General features: G+C 45.7%; 1 protein-coding gene across 2 annotated transcripts in view; it reads left to right on the forward strand.

Annotated features, from left to right (window-relative positions):
* Positions 1-2040: 2040 nt before the first annotated feature.
* Positions 2041-18957, forward strand: part of SH2D4B (SH2 domain containing 4B) — an 83975-nt gene continuing 67058 nt past the window's right edge. The window contains exon 1 of one of the 2 annotated variants that reach the window (XM_055537816.1): positions 2041-2672. In XM_055537816.1, the coding sequence (XP_055393791.1) occupies positions 2379-2672 (294 nt within the window). In that variant the 5' untranslated portion in view covers positions 2041-2378. The remainder of the gene's footprint in view (positions 2673-18957) is intronic. The other variant, XM_055537806.1, reaches the window with a different exon arrangement.

An 18957-nucleotide genomic window follows, 5' to 3' on the forward strand; every position in this document is an offset into this window, starting at 1 on the left:
AATTTTAAAAATGGATTGCACAATGCACAATACTCTGTCACCTTTCCATTTTTCTGCCCTGGACATTTTCCTCGGCCAAAGCAGACATAGAGACTCCATTCTTTGTGACAAGTGTCAGTGTTCCTCATTAGGCCACTCCCCACCCCACTGAGGGACATTCGGGTGGTTTCCAGTTACTTTCGTAAGAACATTGCCTGCGTGCACCCTGCCCCCAGAGGGAACTGCGTTAGCATGCAAAGTTCAACACATCACATCAGCCGATGAAAAATGAAAACAAAATAAAACCAGTTGGAAGGCGGTAAAAGGCCATGTGTAAATACCCCTGGGACTCCTCACCTGGTTCGTTTCCAGTCGCTGGGCGCTATCTCGGCAGGAACTGCCACGGGCTCCTTTGGTCTGCGCTGCCGCCGCCTTGGCGTCTGGGCTCTGGACCGCCGTCGTGTACTGGCGCAGCGCGCCAGCGGCGGGAAGGGGTCCACCTGCGCGCAGACCCCGGGGCGTCCGGCGCGCTTGGCCGGTGCTAGCTGCTTGCTCTCCCTCTGGCTCTCCCACGGGCAGGCGCGCCCACTCCGATTGGCCGTCAGGGGGCGCTCCAGGCCGAGTCTAGCGGCCTCCCTCGCCCGGGGACCGCGACCGGCGGGCGGAAGCCAGGCCGGAGGTGGAGCGGGGAGCGGGGCCAGGCAACACCCACCCGCACCGGCCCTAGCACGTCCTTCCGGAAACCCGATCCAGCCCGCGCCCCGGCCGCGCTCCATGCTCGGCCTCCTGCCCCACTGACCTGGGATAGCCAGGGAGCTCTTTGCCCGCTGGGACACAAAACGGGGTGCTAGCGTCGTCCTTCCCATTTGGCTACCACCCACCCTCTTTCAAACATATCACTACCACAAGGATGACATTATCACCGCCCTGGCCAGAGGACCAGACCTCATGCCGTCGGCAGCCGGCCCGTCCCAGCAGCTCTGTATTGTGCACGCTCTCTGTCCTCCCTGAGTGGGGAGGAGAGAGAAGAGGGTGGGTGGCATCCAGAACTACAGCGCTGCATGGCAGGAGCCTCTGTGTGGGGCCTCCATGGTCTGGGTCCCACTGGGACAGGCCAGCCAGACCTGTGGGTGGGGCAGCCTGGCCCTCTATACTTCCTGTGACCCCCTGGGCATAAAGAGCACCCACTCATACCTGGGTTCCATCACTCTGGGGTGCCTGATCCGCCTTTAGTCCTCTTGGGGAGGGAAGAGGATGTGAAGGTTACCATCCCTCCCAGGCCATAGTGCCAAACTCTGTTTTCTCCTGCTCAGGCTGCAAACCATCAAAATATTCATAGTATCTAGTGGATGTCAAATTTGAAAATTAGATGAAGTCCCCAGGTGGCAGCCTATGGAGTGGGTAGCCAGAGACAAGTCTCTTACCTTCTCTGAACCTGTTTCCTTGTCTGAACACAGGGGCAGCTGGGAATAGCTCTGAGTGCTTGTTAGGGTGAACTTTGGATCTGTTGCATGAGCAACACTACCCATCCTCATGGCCAAAGACAGGTGAGTTCCCTCCAAGCAGAAAGCAACATCCCCCTCTGTCCAGGGCACTTCACATTCAGGGCATGGAGAGGACAGAGAAAACACACTTGTATTGTTTGTGATCATGTCCAGATACTTGCAACAACAACAACAACAACAAAAAAAGGACCAGCAATGACCACAATTGACCCCATACTGAGTCAGCCCATTACCGGGGAAAGGGAGAGGTCCTTGAATCCTGTGATCAAGCCCCTCGGGTGTCCCTACTGATTCCATTTGGCTTTCTTCCTTAACTGCAAGCCAGAAAGAAGGGCAGATCTCTTTTCCTCCAAGGCAGAGTGTTAGAAGCATTATCTTAGTAGGCCAACGTCCTGGAAAAGAGACAGACTGGCAATGATGGAGCAACTAAAGCGAAAGACAGCAGCCTAGAAGCTCCTGGCTGGCTCCTCTGGCCTGTTTGATGTTGACTGAAAAGACATGGAATTCATTGGCAAACTTGCCTCCTCCTCCTCCTCTTACCTTTGGAGGAAAGATCGGTTCCTGGTTGGCTGGGGTAGTGTCATTGATACAGCTGGTGTCATCGTTACCTTCCACTAACAGATCACTCGACACCTGCTGGGCCAGGCAGGGCCAGGCCTGGGCATTGCCCGCAGAGCTGGAGGCTTTGACTCTTCCATCATCTGAGAGCCCAGGGGAGACCACGACCCAGCCTCTTGGGGACCCAACAGAAGGACTAGACTGTTCCAGGCGCCGGATTGCCATTGCAGGTCTTGGCTGCCTCTTTCCTTCCAGCTGCCTGATCCCTGTTGTTGTCCCGAGCAGAGGAGATGAGTTCGTCGTCAGCTGGGAGCTGTGGCAGAGTGACAATGCTGCATGGAGAAGGGGCTCTGGGAGTGGCTGTGGCGTGAGGAGCCCGGGGTGAGGAGTGGCCTGGGGTGTCCTGCTGGCGTGCGCATCCCAGGCGCCGCCATGCTTCAGCAGATCCTGCATGACATGTACATCGACCCCGAGCTCCTTGCTGAGCTCAGCGATGTGCAGAAGCACATCCTCTTCTACAAAATGCGCGAGGAGCAGCTGAGACGCTGGAGGGAGCGTGAGGCTTGGGAGGCCCTGGCCCAGGTTGAGGGCCTCAGGCCCCCCAAGGTCAAGCGAGGTAGGTGGCTGGGAGTAACCAAAGGCCTGAGCCCTGGCCTCCTGGGAGATGGAAAAGTTGATAATATCAGGCTGCGTTCTTTAAAATGTGTACTGATGTGATGAGGGTCAGGGGCTTGAAACCCTTGTTCTGTGAGCATCCTATCCCATTAGCCTGGGCGTCTATCTTTTATACAGGGCTCCAAGGCTGCACAGGGGACTGCCTGGGGACCCTGACGGCACGGACAGAGGGCAGGGTGCAACGAAGACACTCTGTTCCTCCCTCCCTTGCGAGTGCGGCTCAGTGGCTCCAGCACAGTGCCCCGTGGCCCTCCTCCCTCTCCTGTGAGAGGATGCTTTGGGTTGTGCTGGGGCCCCACTGGGCCTCTGGACCTGCATTAAGCGTGAGCAGCCCCAAAAGTAGTAGCAACTGCAGATGAGAAGCAAGGGTTCCACCCACATTTCAGGTAGTTACCATGCAGTGATGTGCCAGTCACGGCTATGGACTGGGGCGCCTGTGAGTGAGGGCACATCTGAAGCAGGCAAGCTGCTGAGTTATGCGGTACTCGAGACCCTGCTGGGGAGGGCACTGTATGTGGGTGCTGCACTTTACCATTCACAAAACCTGTTTGTCTTCTCTCTCATTGGCTGCCCACAACAGCCCTCCTCTTAGCCTCTATACTGTTGGCCAGAGTGAGGTGTAGACTTGATCAGTTTGCAAGTTTTCAGTCTAGGATATGGTTCTGCCTCTCGATAGACATACAGGCCCCTGGGTGACCTGGCTCCCTCTCTTCACTCCAGGCTCACCATTAGCCCCTGCCATGTTCTGCAGGCCGCACCTGCATCCATCTGGCCATCTTGCTGTAGCCTCTCTCTTTACACACATGATTCTTCTCTTGAGGAATGTTCTCCTGCTTTTATCCTCCTGGCAGACTCCTGCCTCTTGCAGTCTTTCGGGGGTGCTCCTGGCACAGGAAGTACTTGCTCCTTGGTGACTGCTTGGACCCATCCCTGCCCTAGCATTTGGCACACTGTCAGTGTCTGTGATCCTCTGCTTGCCTGGTTCTCCCAGGGGACTCAAAGCTCCGGGAGTGAGATCATTCTCCATCCTGTCTTCCACCCTCGGGTCTAACACAGAGTTGTCATAGAGTATGAAATCCCCGTTTTGAGCAAGACGTGGTAGGACCCCAGGGAGGCAAAGCTGTGACTTGGCTGCCTGTGGCTCGTGCCAAGGCTGGGATTGCACTGGCAGCTTCATCACTGCTGGTGAAAAAGACAGGCCACTTTCCTGCCCCACCCCCAGAGCCCTGGGGCCGCATGTCATCGATACCGTGACTCTTCTGGGAGGAAGACAGATGCCTAAAATTTTAACTACAAAAATATTTTTACTACGATTTGTCACACGTTGACATCTACATTTTCATGCATAAATTATACATTAAGCTCATTTGGGTTTCTGGTGCAGAAGACTCTTTTCCAGATAGTTAATTTTCTGATTTATAAAGAATGGAGATGAGGAGGAGTGTGTGTATTGCAGGTCAGGATCCTGCTCAGATCGCAGCTCTTTTCTGCAGTCCCAGAGCTGTCTGGGAAGACCTGGGGGAAGCCCAGGGGGCAGGCTCAGCCCCAGAGGCTGAAGAGCTTCTTAGTATGGGTCTGGGTGCACATTGTCTGCTTCTCGTCCTGGAATCTTGATAAAAGGTTGCAACAAACATCCCACCTGTCCGAGACCTTTAATATTTACCATGTGCTTGCCCTCACTGAATGCCCCCATAGTCCTGTCACCCAGTCTCAGATGAGGAAGCCACAGCCCAATCCTCCAAAGTCACCTAGCTGCTAAGAATGGAGTTCTGTGACTTTGACCTTGGTCCAGTGACTGATGTTTTTCTATTCACTCACTTCTGAACTCAGTGCTTCAATTTAATGGATGATCTGTGCGTGTATTCATTTGTTCATTCATTCATACCTTTAGCCAGCATCGCTAAGCTCTGATCTTGGTGAACTGGACAGAGCTTCAGCTCTTGAATCCATGGGTAAACAGATCAGATCCAAGACAGCATGCCAACTGGAGTGTCAGGAGTGAGGCTTGGGAAAGAAGCAGCCACGGGGTGGCTCAGGGCAGGGTGTGTGGGCACAGGCTCTATCAGCTGGATCTTTTCCTTCCTTTCACAGACACTTCCTTCCCAGCTGGTGCCTCCCTCCCTCCAGTCTGTCCTGAAAGAAGCACCTGCTGCACCCTGTTGTACGTGCCAGACTCTTGGGATCCCTGAGCACAGCTTAGTTCCCATCAGCCTGGAATGACCACGAACCTCCTCCTGGCCATTGATCCCCCAATCCCATTGGTCCCTGGAGAACTCCATCCCACCCTCTCTCTTCTGAGGACACTTCTCAGCTCCTAGCAGGCCTGACCTCGCTGTCCCTAGGACTCAGGCAGGGCAAGGTGCGTCCTGACCCCGAGAACGTCTCAGCTTTCCAGTTGTGCCCGCAGAGGGTAGGGATAAACACTGGTGATATGGATTATTCCGGTTTACAGAAACTCAGTGGTTGTTCTGGTCCTGGGAGGGTCCCCAGAAGTGAGCTGGGCTGAAAGAGGATGGTCATGGCTGGTCGCATCTCACTCCCCTGATCATGCAGGTGTGTCTTTTTGGTCTAGCTTTGTACTTTGCTGAGACGCTTCTGGTGTTCTGCCCTGTTGTAGAAGGTACAGACCCTTAGTCTATGTTGTTTTCCTATTTCCCATCATATTTGCTAGTTTTTCATGTTTCTGGCAAAATTGATGTCTGATGGAAAATTGTGTTGTTTGTTGAGACTCTGGGAAGACGTGTTACATTACATTCTGCTAGATTCACGCCACGGCCATCAAGCATGATGACTGCAGCTCCTCACATGTGATGTGGGTTCTTGCAGCCTTCACAACCTCCTGGCCCTTTCTGGGTTTTCTTGGGGCTGGAGCTGTGTGTCACCTGGAACACTGGACGCAGGACACATGTGTTCCTCCTGCTGCGGTGACCCAGGAAGCCTCTCCACCTGGTCTTGCTGGTTCTGGCCACGATCGGCAGTCCCTGTCAGTGTTAAATTGGTTTCTCCGTGACCATCTCCTTATCTGTCTGGACATCCTCTTCCTGGGGTCCAGACCTCTTCCCCCGCTCTCCTTCCTGCTCTCTCCTTTCATGTGGCTGACATTGGCTACAGTGCAAGCCAGACCTGCAGTCTCACGGAAGTGCCTTATTCTCACCCACCCAGCCAGCCTCATGCCTGCCCCTCAGTCCAGCCTATGGGAGACTATAGGTCCGGCTGTCCAGCCCCTACTGCTTCTGTTCCCCAAGGGTCAAGAGGCAGCTCCCACCTGTTAGGCCCACCTCTCTCTGTCCTCCCATCCTATGCCACTCCTACAGGCAGCCCTGACCTGGGGCTAGAGGGAGACACCCAATCCAGCATCCCGTCTCAGCTCTCAGCCATTCCCACTGCGCATCTGCCCTGGACTTGGTGCCCAGGTGGGCCTGGTCCATGCTCTAATGAAACCTGTGGGACACAGTCTTTCTCCCTGGACATCCACCTTGTCTCTGTTTCCTGGGAACCTTCCAGTAACCATGGCAACCTCACCTGCTTGGCCTAGACCCTCCTAGCCTCAGTGTGTTCCCTTTCCGGGCGTGGGAACCTGTACTAGCCTGCAGACATTCCCAATGCATCCATCTTCTCAGTGGTCCCCCTGTTTCAGGCTCATGCCCTGTGACCTTTCTCTGCAGAGTAGCCAAAGTGCCCTTTCAACACACTAAGCTCAGGGACCTCCCTGCCCCAGTGGCTTCCATTGCACTCAAAGGAACACAAATGCTTCTTGAGGGCCTCTACCCATTCTCCAACCCAGTTTCTCCCTCTTTGGTGTCCCTCTGTGTGGAATGCTCTTTTCCCAAATCCTCATGAGCCTGGGTTCTCCCCTCTGTTCATTTCTCAGTTAAATGTTGAGCTCTTCACTGACTCTTTGCCCTTAAGGAGCCCCACCCTTGTCTTTATTATAACATCCAGCCTGACTTCCCTCAAAGCACTTTACCTCATCTGAAAGTATCATTTTTCTTTTCTTTTTTTTTTTTTTGTGGTAAAATACACACAACATAACAGAGAAGGCAATGGCACCCCACTCCAGTACTCTTGCCTGGAAAATCCCATGGATAGAGGAGCCTGGTGGGCTGCAGTCCATGGGGTTGCTAAGAGTGGGACTCGACTGAGCGACTTTCCTTTCACTTTTCACTTGCATGCATTGGAGAAGGAAATGGCAACCCACTCCAGTGTTCTTGCCTGGAGAATCCCAGGGATGGGGGAGCCTGGTGGGCTGCTGTCTATGGGGTCACACAGAATCAGACACGATTGACGCAACTTAGCAGCAGCAGCAGCATACACAACATAAAGGTTACTATTTTAACCATTTTAAAGTGTGCAGTTCAGTGACGTTTAGAATATTGTGCAACCACCACCCGCGTCATGTACATCACCCCAGAAGGAAAGCCCATATCCATTATTCGGTCATTCCCCATCCTTCCCTCCCACAGCCCCTGGCAAGCACCGATCTGCTTTCTGTCCCTGTGAATCTGCCTTGGAGGTTATCGTCTTCTTTTTCTCTCACGTGTGTTTGCTTGTGTACAGTCTGTCTCCTCCATTAGCCTGCATGTGCCGTGTCAGCATGGCTGGGGCTGTGCCGTGTCCATCCTAGCAAGTGAAGAAAACCTGAGGATTGTGGTTGGGGCCAGCTGTGGGCGGGGAGCAGCTGAGACCCTGGTGTGCTTGGTGTGTCAGAGGGGCTTGACTGAGGAGACAGGTATTAAATGATTTCTCTTTTGAGTAGAAGGCTGTGAGCTGTGGGATTCCCAGGTGACTCAGTGATAAATCTGCCTGCCACGCAGGAGACATGGGCTTGATCCCTGGGTTGGGAAGATCCCCTGGAGAAGGAAATGGCAAACCATTCCAGGATTCTTGCCTAGGAAATCCCATGGACAGAGGAGCCTGGTGGGCTATAGTCTGCGGGGTCACACAGAGTCGGACATGACTGAGCAACTGAGCACGCATGCGCACATGACTGAGCGACTGAGCACGCACGTGCACGGTGTGAGCTGTGCAGTGTGACCTCTCCCCTGCTACTGCTGCTGCTAAGCCACTTCAGTCGTGTCCGACTCTGTGCAACCGCAGAGACGGCAGCCCACCAGACTTACCCGTCCCTAAGATTCTCCAGGCAAGAACACTGGAGTGGGTTGCCATTTCCTTCTTCAATGCATGAAAGTGAAAAGTGCAAGTGAAGTCGCTCAGTCGTGTCCGACTCTAGCGACCCCATGGACTGCAGTCTACCAGGCTTCTCCGTCCATGGGATTTTCCAGGCAAGAGTACTGGAGTGGGGTGCCATTGCCTTCTCTGGACCTCTCCCCTAGACGTTGAAAATCTTCAGTAAAAGTCTAACAGTCTCAGTATACTTGTGTTTTGTGATATATATTGTAGAAGCTGAACTATAGTCTGTAATATATGAAAAGTGTTAGTCACTCGGTCGTGTCTGACTCTTTGTGACCCTGTGGATGGTAGCCCATCAGGCTCCTCCGTTCCTGTAATTCTCCAGGCAAGAATACTGGAGAGAGTAGCCATTCCCTTCCCCGGGGACCTTCCCCACGGAGGGACTGAACCCGTCTCCAGCACTGCCTGAGGATCCTTTACCACCTGAGCCGCCAAGTGGTGGGAATTCTGTCACCTTTTCACTCGTACTTACAACTCATTTCCTTCTCATTTCTTTTTTTTTAACATACAATTCACCATTTTATTTTTAAAATTCCTTTTAGGCTTTTACATTTTGGGTCTATGATCCATTTGAGTTAATCTTTGTATGTGGTGCAAGATGTGACCAGTTGTTGCTGTAATTTTGCATAGAGGTATTCAAGTTTTCCAGCCGGGTTGGTTGCTCTGTACCGCATACCTTGTGGGACCTTAGCTCACCAACCAGGGATCAAACCCACACCCCTTGCATTGGAAGGCGGAGTCTTAACCACTGGACGCTGGGTAAGCCCTTCCTTCTCATTTCTCGTTTTAGGGTTTTGACTTCGATTTTTAGGTTGACTGACTCTGCTTTTTTCCTTTGCATCTGCCTAGTGTTCATTTCCTTGTATCTTTTCTTTCCCCCTCCTTTGATACTACCGTTTTATTTTAAGGGACTCGACTGAAAAGTGTATATTAAATAGGGTATATTCGTTTAAAGCTTTAAAAATATATACTTGAACCCATTTTATCTTTATCAGGAATGAAACGTTATAGATTGAAGATGAGAAACAAGGGTATTTTAATATCCCTCTCCATGGTTTTGTTGGTATAATCAAGAATTTTGGATTGATTTTGTTTAGTTATCTTTGAAGACTTATTTTTTATGCCAATAGCGGTTTTATAATCAAGTCATAACACTAATTACTTGGACACTAACTCCACTTTGTACTGCTAGTTCTCCACATTTTTTCCTCTGAGGGGAAAGTGATAAATATTTTATCCCCTCTCTGTGCCCTCTTGTACAAATGATTTGGCCAACCCAGCAGCATACCATTCATTGTTTGGATTCTCAGCACATCACGCAGAAGTTATTAAACATCAAGGGAAATTCGTGTTTGAAGCTGTCTCCTGTCCCATCCCTGTTCTTGCTGTCATATGCAGTGGGCATGCTGATTTTCTTCAACTCCCTTTTTAAATTTCTCTATTAGTTCCAACAGTTTTCCAGTAGCTCCACTTAGAGGACAGTGAGTATGTAGGAACGCTGGGAAATCAAGGGCATGGAAGCCCTGGATTTGGGGACTGTAACTCTTTGGGGTGTCACTCTGCTTCCCCTCATCTGGGATGAGGCGGGGGCTTTCTGGGTGGCGGTGAGGCTGAAGTGCGCAAAGTTCTCACGCTGGCTCTGGCCGGGGGCCTCTGCAGCCCCCTGGCTCTCTCCCTGTCCTGGCCTTCCCTGAGCCCAGTGCCAGGGTTCTGACCGAGACAGCTCTGTCAGAGCCCTCGGCTCCCTGTCTCCAGCATTTGCAGAAGCTGCAAAACTACAGACTCACCAGGTAGGCAGTGGGAGGAGCCAGGCAGAAGCTGCTGTGAGAGGATGTGGGGGCATGGCCTTAATCGCTTCTGGTGCCCAGTAGGTGTGGGTGTCCCCAGGGGTGAGGGTGCAGTCTTGTTGAATGTGGACAGAGGTCAGCCTTAGACAGAGCCCTTAACTGTCAGCTCTGAGCGTCCTGGATATGGCAGACAACTGAAGGTATGGCCTTGTCCCACTGAAGGTTTTAGGGAAGGGGGCCTGAAGGAGCCCTCCATTCCTCCTGGAATGGAGGCTCAGGTTCTGGAGGCTAAGGAGGAAGGCCCAGGATTGCAAGAAGAATGAGGCCTCAGAGTAGCTGCTTTCTCTGGAATGAAGATGAACTCACCTAGATGGAATGTCTCACCCACCCTGGGCCCATGAAGTGCCTGTTTATCTCACCCCCTTAGGGACCTGAGGTTGGGTCCTTTGTGTTTCAAGAAATCTAAGATGGGCAATTGAAGAGTTACAGCCCCCAAATCCAGGGTTTCCAAACCCCTGATTCCCCAATGTTCCTACAAACTCATTGCCCTTTAAGTGGATCTACTGAAAAACTGTCGAACCTAACAGAGAAATCTAAAAAGGGAGTTGAAGAAAATCAGCACGCCCACCTTAGATTCATGAAATCTAAGATGCTGGAGCTTGAAAGACACACTATTTTTATATACTGCTAAGAAAGCTGTAAGTGAAACCATGATACACCATTGTTTATAAGACACATCCTTATTTCAGAAACTTTTAAGATGTGTGTCGTCAAATTAACAAAATAGGTTATTATCTCTGTTTGAATTGAGGTAGAGTTAGAATCCAGGTCCAGGTTTGTTGGGGCTCCAGGTCACCACACTTGAGTGCACAGCATCTTCCTCCTTCTCACAGCTACTCTTATGATGAAACAACATATTCCAGGTGACTAAAGACCAATGCAGAAAAAACAAAAACAAAATTCTAGAAGTAATCGAGGAAAAAATGAGAGCATATTGGGGAGAGTGAAGGCTTTCTTAAAATAAGACACAACAATAAAAATAAGGAAAATAAAGATAAATATGACTAAATTTTTAAAATCTTTATAAAAGGTACCAAACTGAGTTTAAAAAGAAAAACAGGAGAGATAAATGAGAGGAAAATATTTGCAACGTTTATAACAGGCAAAGGACTTGTATCCAGAGATGAAAGAAACTTCCCCAGTCAGCAAAAGAAAAATAGTAGAAAAATGGAGGAAAGATATGAACAAGCCATTCACAAGAGTGAAATTTCAAATCCACAATGACCATGAGGAAAGGTCTTCAGCCTCACTAGTAAAGTATGTCATTGCCAATTAAAACAATAATACTGGCAAAAGTTAAAGAAGTTTAATAGTAGTAATGTTGACGGGGATCCTCCTACAAGGCTGCTGCTGCTGCTGCTAAGTCGCTTTAGTCGTGTCTGACTATGTGCGACCGCATGCACGGCTGCCCACCAGGCTTCCTCGTCCCTGGGATTCTCCAGGCAAGAATACTGGAGTGGGTTGCCATTTCCTTCTCCAATGCATGAAAGTGAAAAGGGAAAGTGAAGTCACTCAGTCGTGTCCGACTCTTAGCGACCCCATGGACTGCAGCCTACCAGGCTCCTCCGCCATGGAATTTTCCAGGCAAGAGTACTGGAGTGGGGTGCCATTGCCTTCTCCGCCTACAAGGCTAAGGAAGGACATATAAAGAGGGAGAGAGTTTCTGCAAGTACTCGAAGAGCTTGGCCCACAAGGATGGGATTCTCCTGCCCGCCTACCCCTCACCATTTTCCTGGATGCTGCCAAGAGCCCATGGGCTGTATATTTTTCTCTAGTTAAAAAAAATTTTTTTGGAGTGTAGATGATTTACAGTGCTGTGTTAATTTCAGGTGTACAGCAAAGTGAATCAGTTATGCACACACATATATCCACTTTTTTTTAAAGATTCTTTTCCCATACAGGGCATTACAGAGTGTTGAGTAGAGTTCCCTGTGCTATACAATAGACCCTTATTAGTTATCCATTTTATATATAGTAATGTGTATATGTCAATTACAGTCTCCCAGTTTACCCCACCCCCTCTTTCTTCCCTGGTAACTGTAAGTTTATTTCCTGCAGCCCAGGGACTGATTTAACAGATGGAGTTTTGCTCTACTCTGGCTTCTCCTGCCTGTTGCAGGACCCCAGCTGGGCATGCCAGGCTGAGCTGCTCGGGTTGTATTTTCTCCTCTTGCTTGAGAGGTGTTCATGCCTGCCACCTCCCTTCTTCCCTGTCCACCTCACTGCCTCCTCTTCCACCTGGAGGTCAGCAGGGGCAGTTTCTGAGAAAGGCCACCACCTGGTTATCTCGTGACTCCCTGTAACCTGACGCCAGGTCTCAACTCTCCTTAGTGGAGTCATGCTGAAGTAGCAGGTTGCAGGCAGCTGCCGGCTCCTCTCTTATCTCTCGGAGTGGCTAGTAGCATCACTGCTTTCCAGGTTTTCTCACATTAAAAACTAGCAAAGCTTCCTAGGATTCTCTCATTTGAAACCAGATTTTGCATTTAGCTTTGGGGTTTAAATTCTTCAGGTGCATTTCCACACCTGTTTCCTGCCTGTCCTTTCAAAATGACATGATTTGGGGCCTCAGGGAGCATTTATTTTTATCTTATCATCGCATGGATATGCTTATTATCTGGCCACCATGGTTGGGTTCCCTATACATTCCATAAATGATTTCAAACGTTTAAAACTTGTTGTTTATTTTATAATGGCTGAGAATGTAGTCTATCCAGGTGAGTGCTCTGTGTGCACTAGAAAGAAAGTGTTCCATTATAGCGTGGACTGTTCTATAGATGTTGGTTAGGTTAAGTTTGTTCATATCTTGTTTAGACTTCTGTACCTTAACTAATTTTTAAAATTACCTTGTCAAATAATTACCAGGAGAGTTTGTCTTGTTGTTGTTGTCCAGAACAGCTTTTTGAGACATAATTCATAAACCATACAAGTCACTAGTACCCTCCAGGCCCCTCGCTCCCTGCTCCAGCCTTTAGTAACCACTAATCTTCTTTAGGGGCTTCCCAGGTGGTGCTAGTGGTAAAGAACTTGGCTGCCAATGCAGGAGATATAAGAGACACAGGTCCGATCCCTAGGTTGGGAAGATCCCCTGGAGGAGGGCATGGCAACCCACTCCAATATTCTTGCCTGGAGAATCCCATGGATAGAGGAGCCTGGCAGGCTACAGTCTATAGGGCTGCAAAGAGTCAGACACGACTGAAGCGACTTAGCATGCAGTCTTCTTTAGGTCTCTGGATTTCCCTATTCTGGACTTTCATATGGATGGAATAATATAATATGTGGACTTTTGTGACTGGCTTCTTGCACTTAGCATAATGTTTTCAAGGTCCATCCACAATGTAGCATATATCTGTATGTCATTCTTTTTATGGCTGAATAAGGTTCCATTATATGAATGTATCACATTTTGTTTATCCATTTATCTCTTAAAGGATATTTGGGTTTTCACTTTTGACTATTATGAATAATGCTTCTGTAAACACTCATGTGCAAGTTTCTGTGTGGATGTATGTTTTCATTTCTCGTGGGTGTGTAGCTATGAGTGGGATTGCCAGATCTTCTGATAACTTTATGTTTAATAACTTGGGGAAAAAAAAAACTTGGGGAATTGGTAGATTGTTTTCCAAAACAGTTGCACCATTTTAATGTTCCACAAGCAGTGGGTAAGAGCTCCAATTTCTCCACACCCTCATCACTACTCGTTATTATTTATCTTTTTGGTTAAATCCATCCTTGGAAGTGTGAAGTGTTGTGTCATTCTGGTTTTGATTTGTATTTTCCTGATGAGTAAAGATGTTGAGCATCTTTTCTTGTGCCTTTTGGACATCTGTATATCTTCTTTAGAGAAATGTCTAGATCCTTTGCCCATTTTTTGACTGAATTGTCCTTTTATTATTGAGCTGTAAGAATTTTTATGTACTCCAGACACAAGTTCTTTATCAGATATATGATCTGCAAATATTTACTCCCACTCTTTGAGCTGCCCTTTTACTTTCTTGATGGCATCCTTTGAAACACAAAAGTTTTAAGTATCAAATTTTGATGACATCCAAATTGTATATATGTTTTTTGTTGTTTATGCGTTTGGTGTCATATCTAAGAAACCATTGTCTAATTTAAGATTATGAAGATTTATGCCTATAGCTATATTTTCAAATTTGTTAATACAGAATAGTATATGATATTCTCTTTTATTTATTTATTTAGTTTTGTCTGTGCTGGGTCTTTGTTGCTGCATGCCAGCTTTCTCTAGTTGGAGAGAGTGAGGGCTCCTCTTTGTTGTGGTTGGCAGGCTCTCGATGTGGTGGTTTCTCTTTTTGCAGAGCACAGGCTCCAGGGTGTGTAGGCTTCATTCACTGTGGTCCAGGGGCTTAATTGCTCCATGGCATGCGGAATCTTCTGGGTCAGGGATCAAACCCATGTCCCCCGCATTGGCAGGCGAATTCTCGTTCACTGTACCACCAGGGAAGTCCTTGATACTCTCTTTTAATCAGTTCATGTTTTACACTCTCTTTTTTATTCCTAATTCCATATATATATTATATATACACACGTAATGTATATAAACATATATATATATATATATATAAAACATATATATGTTTATATATATGTTTTAACTTAATTTAAGCATGCTGGGTGGTTTCCTATCATATTAAATTTTTTCAAAGAACAAATGTTTGGTTGTATTTATAATATATATGTCGTATATTCACTAATATTAGTTTTTTCTTTGGTAATTATTTTCTCTTTTTATTTTCTTTTATTAATGTCTTAGATTGAGAACTTAGTTTATTCATGTCTCATCTTTTTTTTTAAAAGAAAGCCTTAAAAATTTCTCACTGTAAAATATTTAAACATAGACAAAAATAATAAGTAGTGTAATATGTACTTATGGACCCATATTACTAACGGTTAACATGGTGCCTTCTTTGTTTAAAAACAAATTCTTTATTTGGCTGTGCTGGGTCTTAGTTGCAGCATGTGACATAAATTTAGTTCCCTGAACAGGAGTCAAACCTGACCTTCTACACTGGGAGTGCAGAGTCTTAGCTGCAGGACCACTAGGGAAGTCCTACCTTCTTCGCTTTCATTAAAGTGTGAAGTACACTTTAATATCTTTCTAAAATTTCACTCCTCATCACTCTCCCGATATGCAAGCCTATTATAAATACAAAATGTATCATCCTTATATATTTTCTGTACTTTAATATATATTTTGTGAGCAGTGTGTTGCTTAATCATTATATGAATGACATTATACTATATGCAGTCTGAATTTAATTTATTGGTTCTGCATTTTTTAAAGAGATATGTCTGTGTTGTTCAAACCTATTTATTTTTCTTGCTATGGAGTACTGCATTATAAAAACATACCAAAATGTATTTATCTGTTTTCCTTTACTGGTCATTTATGTTGTTTCTGATTTTTAATATTTTGGACAGTGTTTCCATGAACCTTCTATTTCAGGTTTTTCTGGGCACATGTGTACTTGGAAGTGCTTTGTAATAATGTGTAGCATGTTTAACGTTACTAAATATTTGCCGAATATCATCAAAATGATTGTATCGGTACCTTCTACCATCAGCAATTTATAAGAATTATTGTTGTTCTATATCCTTTCCAACAAGCAGACTTTTCCATCAGACATTTTTATTCTTTCCAGTCTTGTAGGAGTGAAATGGTTGTATTTTTTCATCATCATACACTCACAGTAAAGTTGATGGTGGTTTCACTCCTTGATGAAACAGTAAACCTTATTATTTTATTGTGTGACAAACTGGAAGGCTACATAAACCATTTCTGCTGCATACTGAAGGATGATGGCTGTCCTGAGGAAAAGCAGGATGTGATTTTTTGAGTTATGTGCTGAACTAGCCTCCTTTTTCATGGAATGCCATTTTTATTTGAAAGAAGACTGACAAATGATGTCTTTTTTCAAACTTGGATATTTGAAAATTAATAAGATGACTCTGTCACGTCAAAGAAAACAACTGATAAAATTTAAGGCAGTGATAAAATTCCAGCTTTCAAGCAAAAATTAGAATTTTTGGAAAACTTATATCAGCCACAATGAGCTTATTGGATTTCCAATACATAGAAGCTTTTCTTTGAGGTTTGAAGTGATATTAACAGATGTGATTTTATGATATTGTAAAATAAAATGGGTCCACATTTGGAAGATCTGCTCGACTCCATGGACCAGTATTTTCCAAAGGAACAATGAGAAAAGTTGCTAAATCACGCATGAGTGAAAGATCCTTTCAAAGTGCAACATAAACCAATGGATTTTAATTTTATTTTACTTAGAAATTTTAATTTTTAATTTTGTGGTAACCTTAGACTTACAGAAGAGTTGCAAAGTTGTTCAGAGAATTTCCCTTATACTCTGCATCTAGCTCCCACTAATGGTTACATCTTATGTCACCATGATACATTGACCGAAACTAGGAGATTAACATGACCTATGAATTTTAATAGGACAAAGTACAATAAATTCACTGATATTGTTTCAGGTTTCACATCACAACAAACATTTAAGAAACTACCACTTTAGTTTTGGTGTGGTATAATAAAAGATTATCTATAATATCTGAAAAGGCATGGATTTTTCTCTTTTCTTCTCTTTCCTATTATATATCTGTGTGAAGTCAATTTTTTTCATATGCTTCAACTAAAATTATGTATTACAGCAGAGTCCAGCTGCTTTCTATTAAGCTGGACATTCAAAGGATTTGCAAAAATGGAAAATGAAGCCACTCTCCCAATTAAATATTTTTTATTTTAGAATATATAGCTATTTTTTATAAAAGTGCTGTATATGTTATTATGTAATGGATTTGCTATTATTTTATCTTTTTTTGATCATGCCCCGCAGCATGTGGGATCTTAGTTCCTGACCAGGGATTGAATCCCTGCTTCCTGCAGTGGAAGCACAGAGTTTTAACCACTGGACACTAAGGGAGTCCTGATATGTTATTATTTTAAATAAATATATATTACAATTTTCTGTTTTAATTTTGAATATGGTAAATATTGATAGGTATAATCCACATAAACAAAAATCCTTTGAGATGCTCAATATTTTTAAAGAATATAAAGGGGTCTTGAGAGCAAGTTATTTGACAATAGTTGCTTGAAATGATACATAGTATGTAAAGAGTTGACTTTTCTACAATGCGTCTAGACTGCTGCTGCTGCTGCTAAGTCGCTTCAGTCGTGTCCGACTCTGTGCGACCCCATAGATGGCAGCCCACCAGGCTCCCCCGTCCCTGGGATTCTCCAGGCAAGAACACTGGAGTGGGTTGCCATTTCCTTCTCTAATGCATGAAAGTGAAAATTGAAAGTGAAGTCGCTCAGTCGTGTCCGACTCTTAGCAACCCCATGGACTGCAGCCCACCAGGCTCCTCCATCCATGGGATTTTCCAGGCAAAAGTACTGGAGTGGGGTGCCATTGACTAGTACTATCTATATACCATTCTTAGAGAACTGAGAAAAAAATCACCATTCAAATTATGTTTTCTAGGGCTTATTTCTCTCACAGGACTCTAGTAAAGAAAGATTGTTCTAGACATTAATAAGTTAATACATGTAAAATATGTTGAACCATGAATAGCATATAAGCCTTCAGTAGATGTTAACTGTTACTATTGCTTTTATTAATTGGTGGAGTTCTTTGACAGTTGTGCATACTCAAGTATCTTCTCTCAGTTGGTTGCTGATTTTTAATTGTCTTTGTGGTATTTTTTTGTGTGAGAAAATTTTAAGCTTTAATCTGTATTCAAATACATCAACGTTGTCTCTTATATTCTTTTTATGTCTCATAGAAGAAATTCTTTCCTTCCCCAGAGTAATAATGATATGCTTTTATATTTTCCTCTAAAGGTTTCTAAGTGTTCCTTTTCACAGACTCATGAAATCACCTTTGTCAAGGTCATTGGTGACCTCCATGTTGTTGAATCCAGCGGTCAATTCGGTCTTCATCCTGTTGACCCATCAGTAGCCTTTGACACAGTTGACCTCTCTTTAATCCCCGAAATGCTTTCTCCCCTTGGTTTCTGTGACACTGGGCTCTTTTTGTTGTTCTCCTGCCTCACAGGCTTCTTTGTCCTCATCTCCTTGGGGGTCCTTCTCCTGTCTACATGTTGGAATGTGCGGGACTTCTGTCCTTCCACCTCTTCTAGTTCCTTCCTATACTCTTTATCTGCTCTCATCTAGGCTTACGGCTTTAAATATCTATACAGTGATGGCTATAAAAAATTATATTTTAGTTCTAGTCTCTCCTCTGAACTCTTTTATTCGATTTCCTGTAGGATGTCTAATAGACATCTCAAACTTAACTTGGCCCAAACAGAAGTGTTGATTTATCCAAGCTATTTCTTTCATGTTATTCCTTTCAGTAACACCACCTTTCATTCCATTACTTAAGTGGAAACATTGGAGGTTTCTCGTTCTCTTTCACAACTCATATCCCAAATTTAAGCAAATATTGCTCTTTCCTCCAGAATATATTTTAAATCTTAACCACTTTATACTTCTTCCACCAGGATCATCTTTAGTCCAAGAAACAATTATCTAGCCCCTGGACTATTTCAGATGCTCTCTGTTCTACCGGGTGTCCTTGTCCCCTGTTTTCCACATAACAGGGAGAGTGAGCATTTTGATCTATCAATGAGATTATGTCACTTTCCACTTGTCATGACTTCCCATCCCACTTAGAAAAAAATCCACAGTCCTTACCTGGGTCAGCAGCGTCCAATGCGAAGGTCGCTGAATGAACTGAAGCTGATGCTTCTCCAACTGCATTTGTGATTTCCCTTCTTGCTCCCTCTCCTTGCAGCCATTGTAACCTCCTTGCTGCCCGTTGAGCTTGCTGAGCGCATCACCAGCACCTGACTTGAATCCTCCTCCGGCCCCTGTCTCACCTGGAGAACTTTGACTTCCCTCTACCCTGTAGGAGTCACATTCCTGGTGACCACCATTTCCTTCAGGACCCACGTGGGAGCTGAGGCTTCCACCCTGCAGACTGCTTCACGTCTGTTTAGTATTGAGTCCATGGAGGTATCTCTTGTATTCCTATACATTTGTTCCTGTTATTTTGGTTCTATATTGTTATGTGTTTGGACAAGAGAGATGTTTTCTTAAATTTTTAATTTTAACTTTTATTATTTTGGCTGCACCATGTGGTTTGAAGGATCTTAGTTCC

The sequence above is a fragment of the Bubalus kerabau genome, chromosome 1, assembly GCF_029407905.1.
Source record: "Bubalus kerabau isolate K-KA32 ecotype Philippines breed swamp buffalo chromosome 1, PCC_UOA_SB_1v2, whole genome shotgun sequence".
NCBI lineage: Eukaryota > Metazoa > Chordata > Mammalia > Artiodactyla > Bovidae > Bubalus > Bubalus kerabau.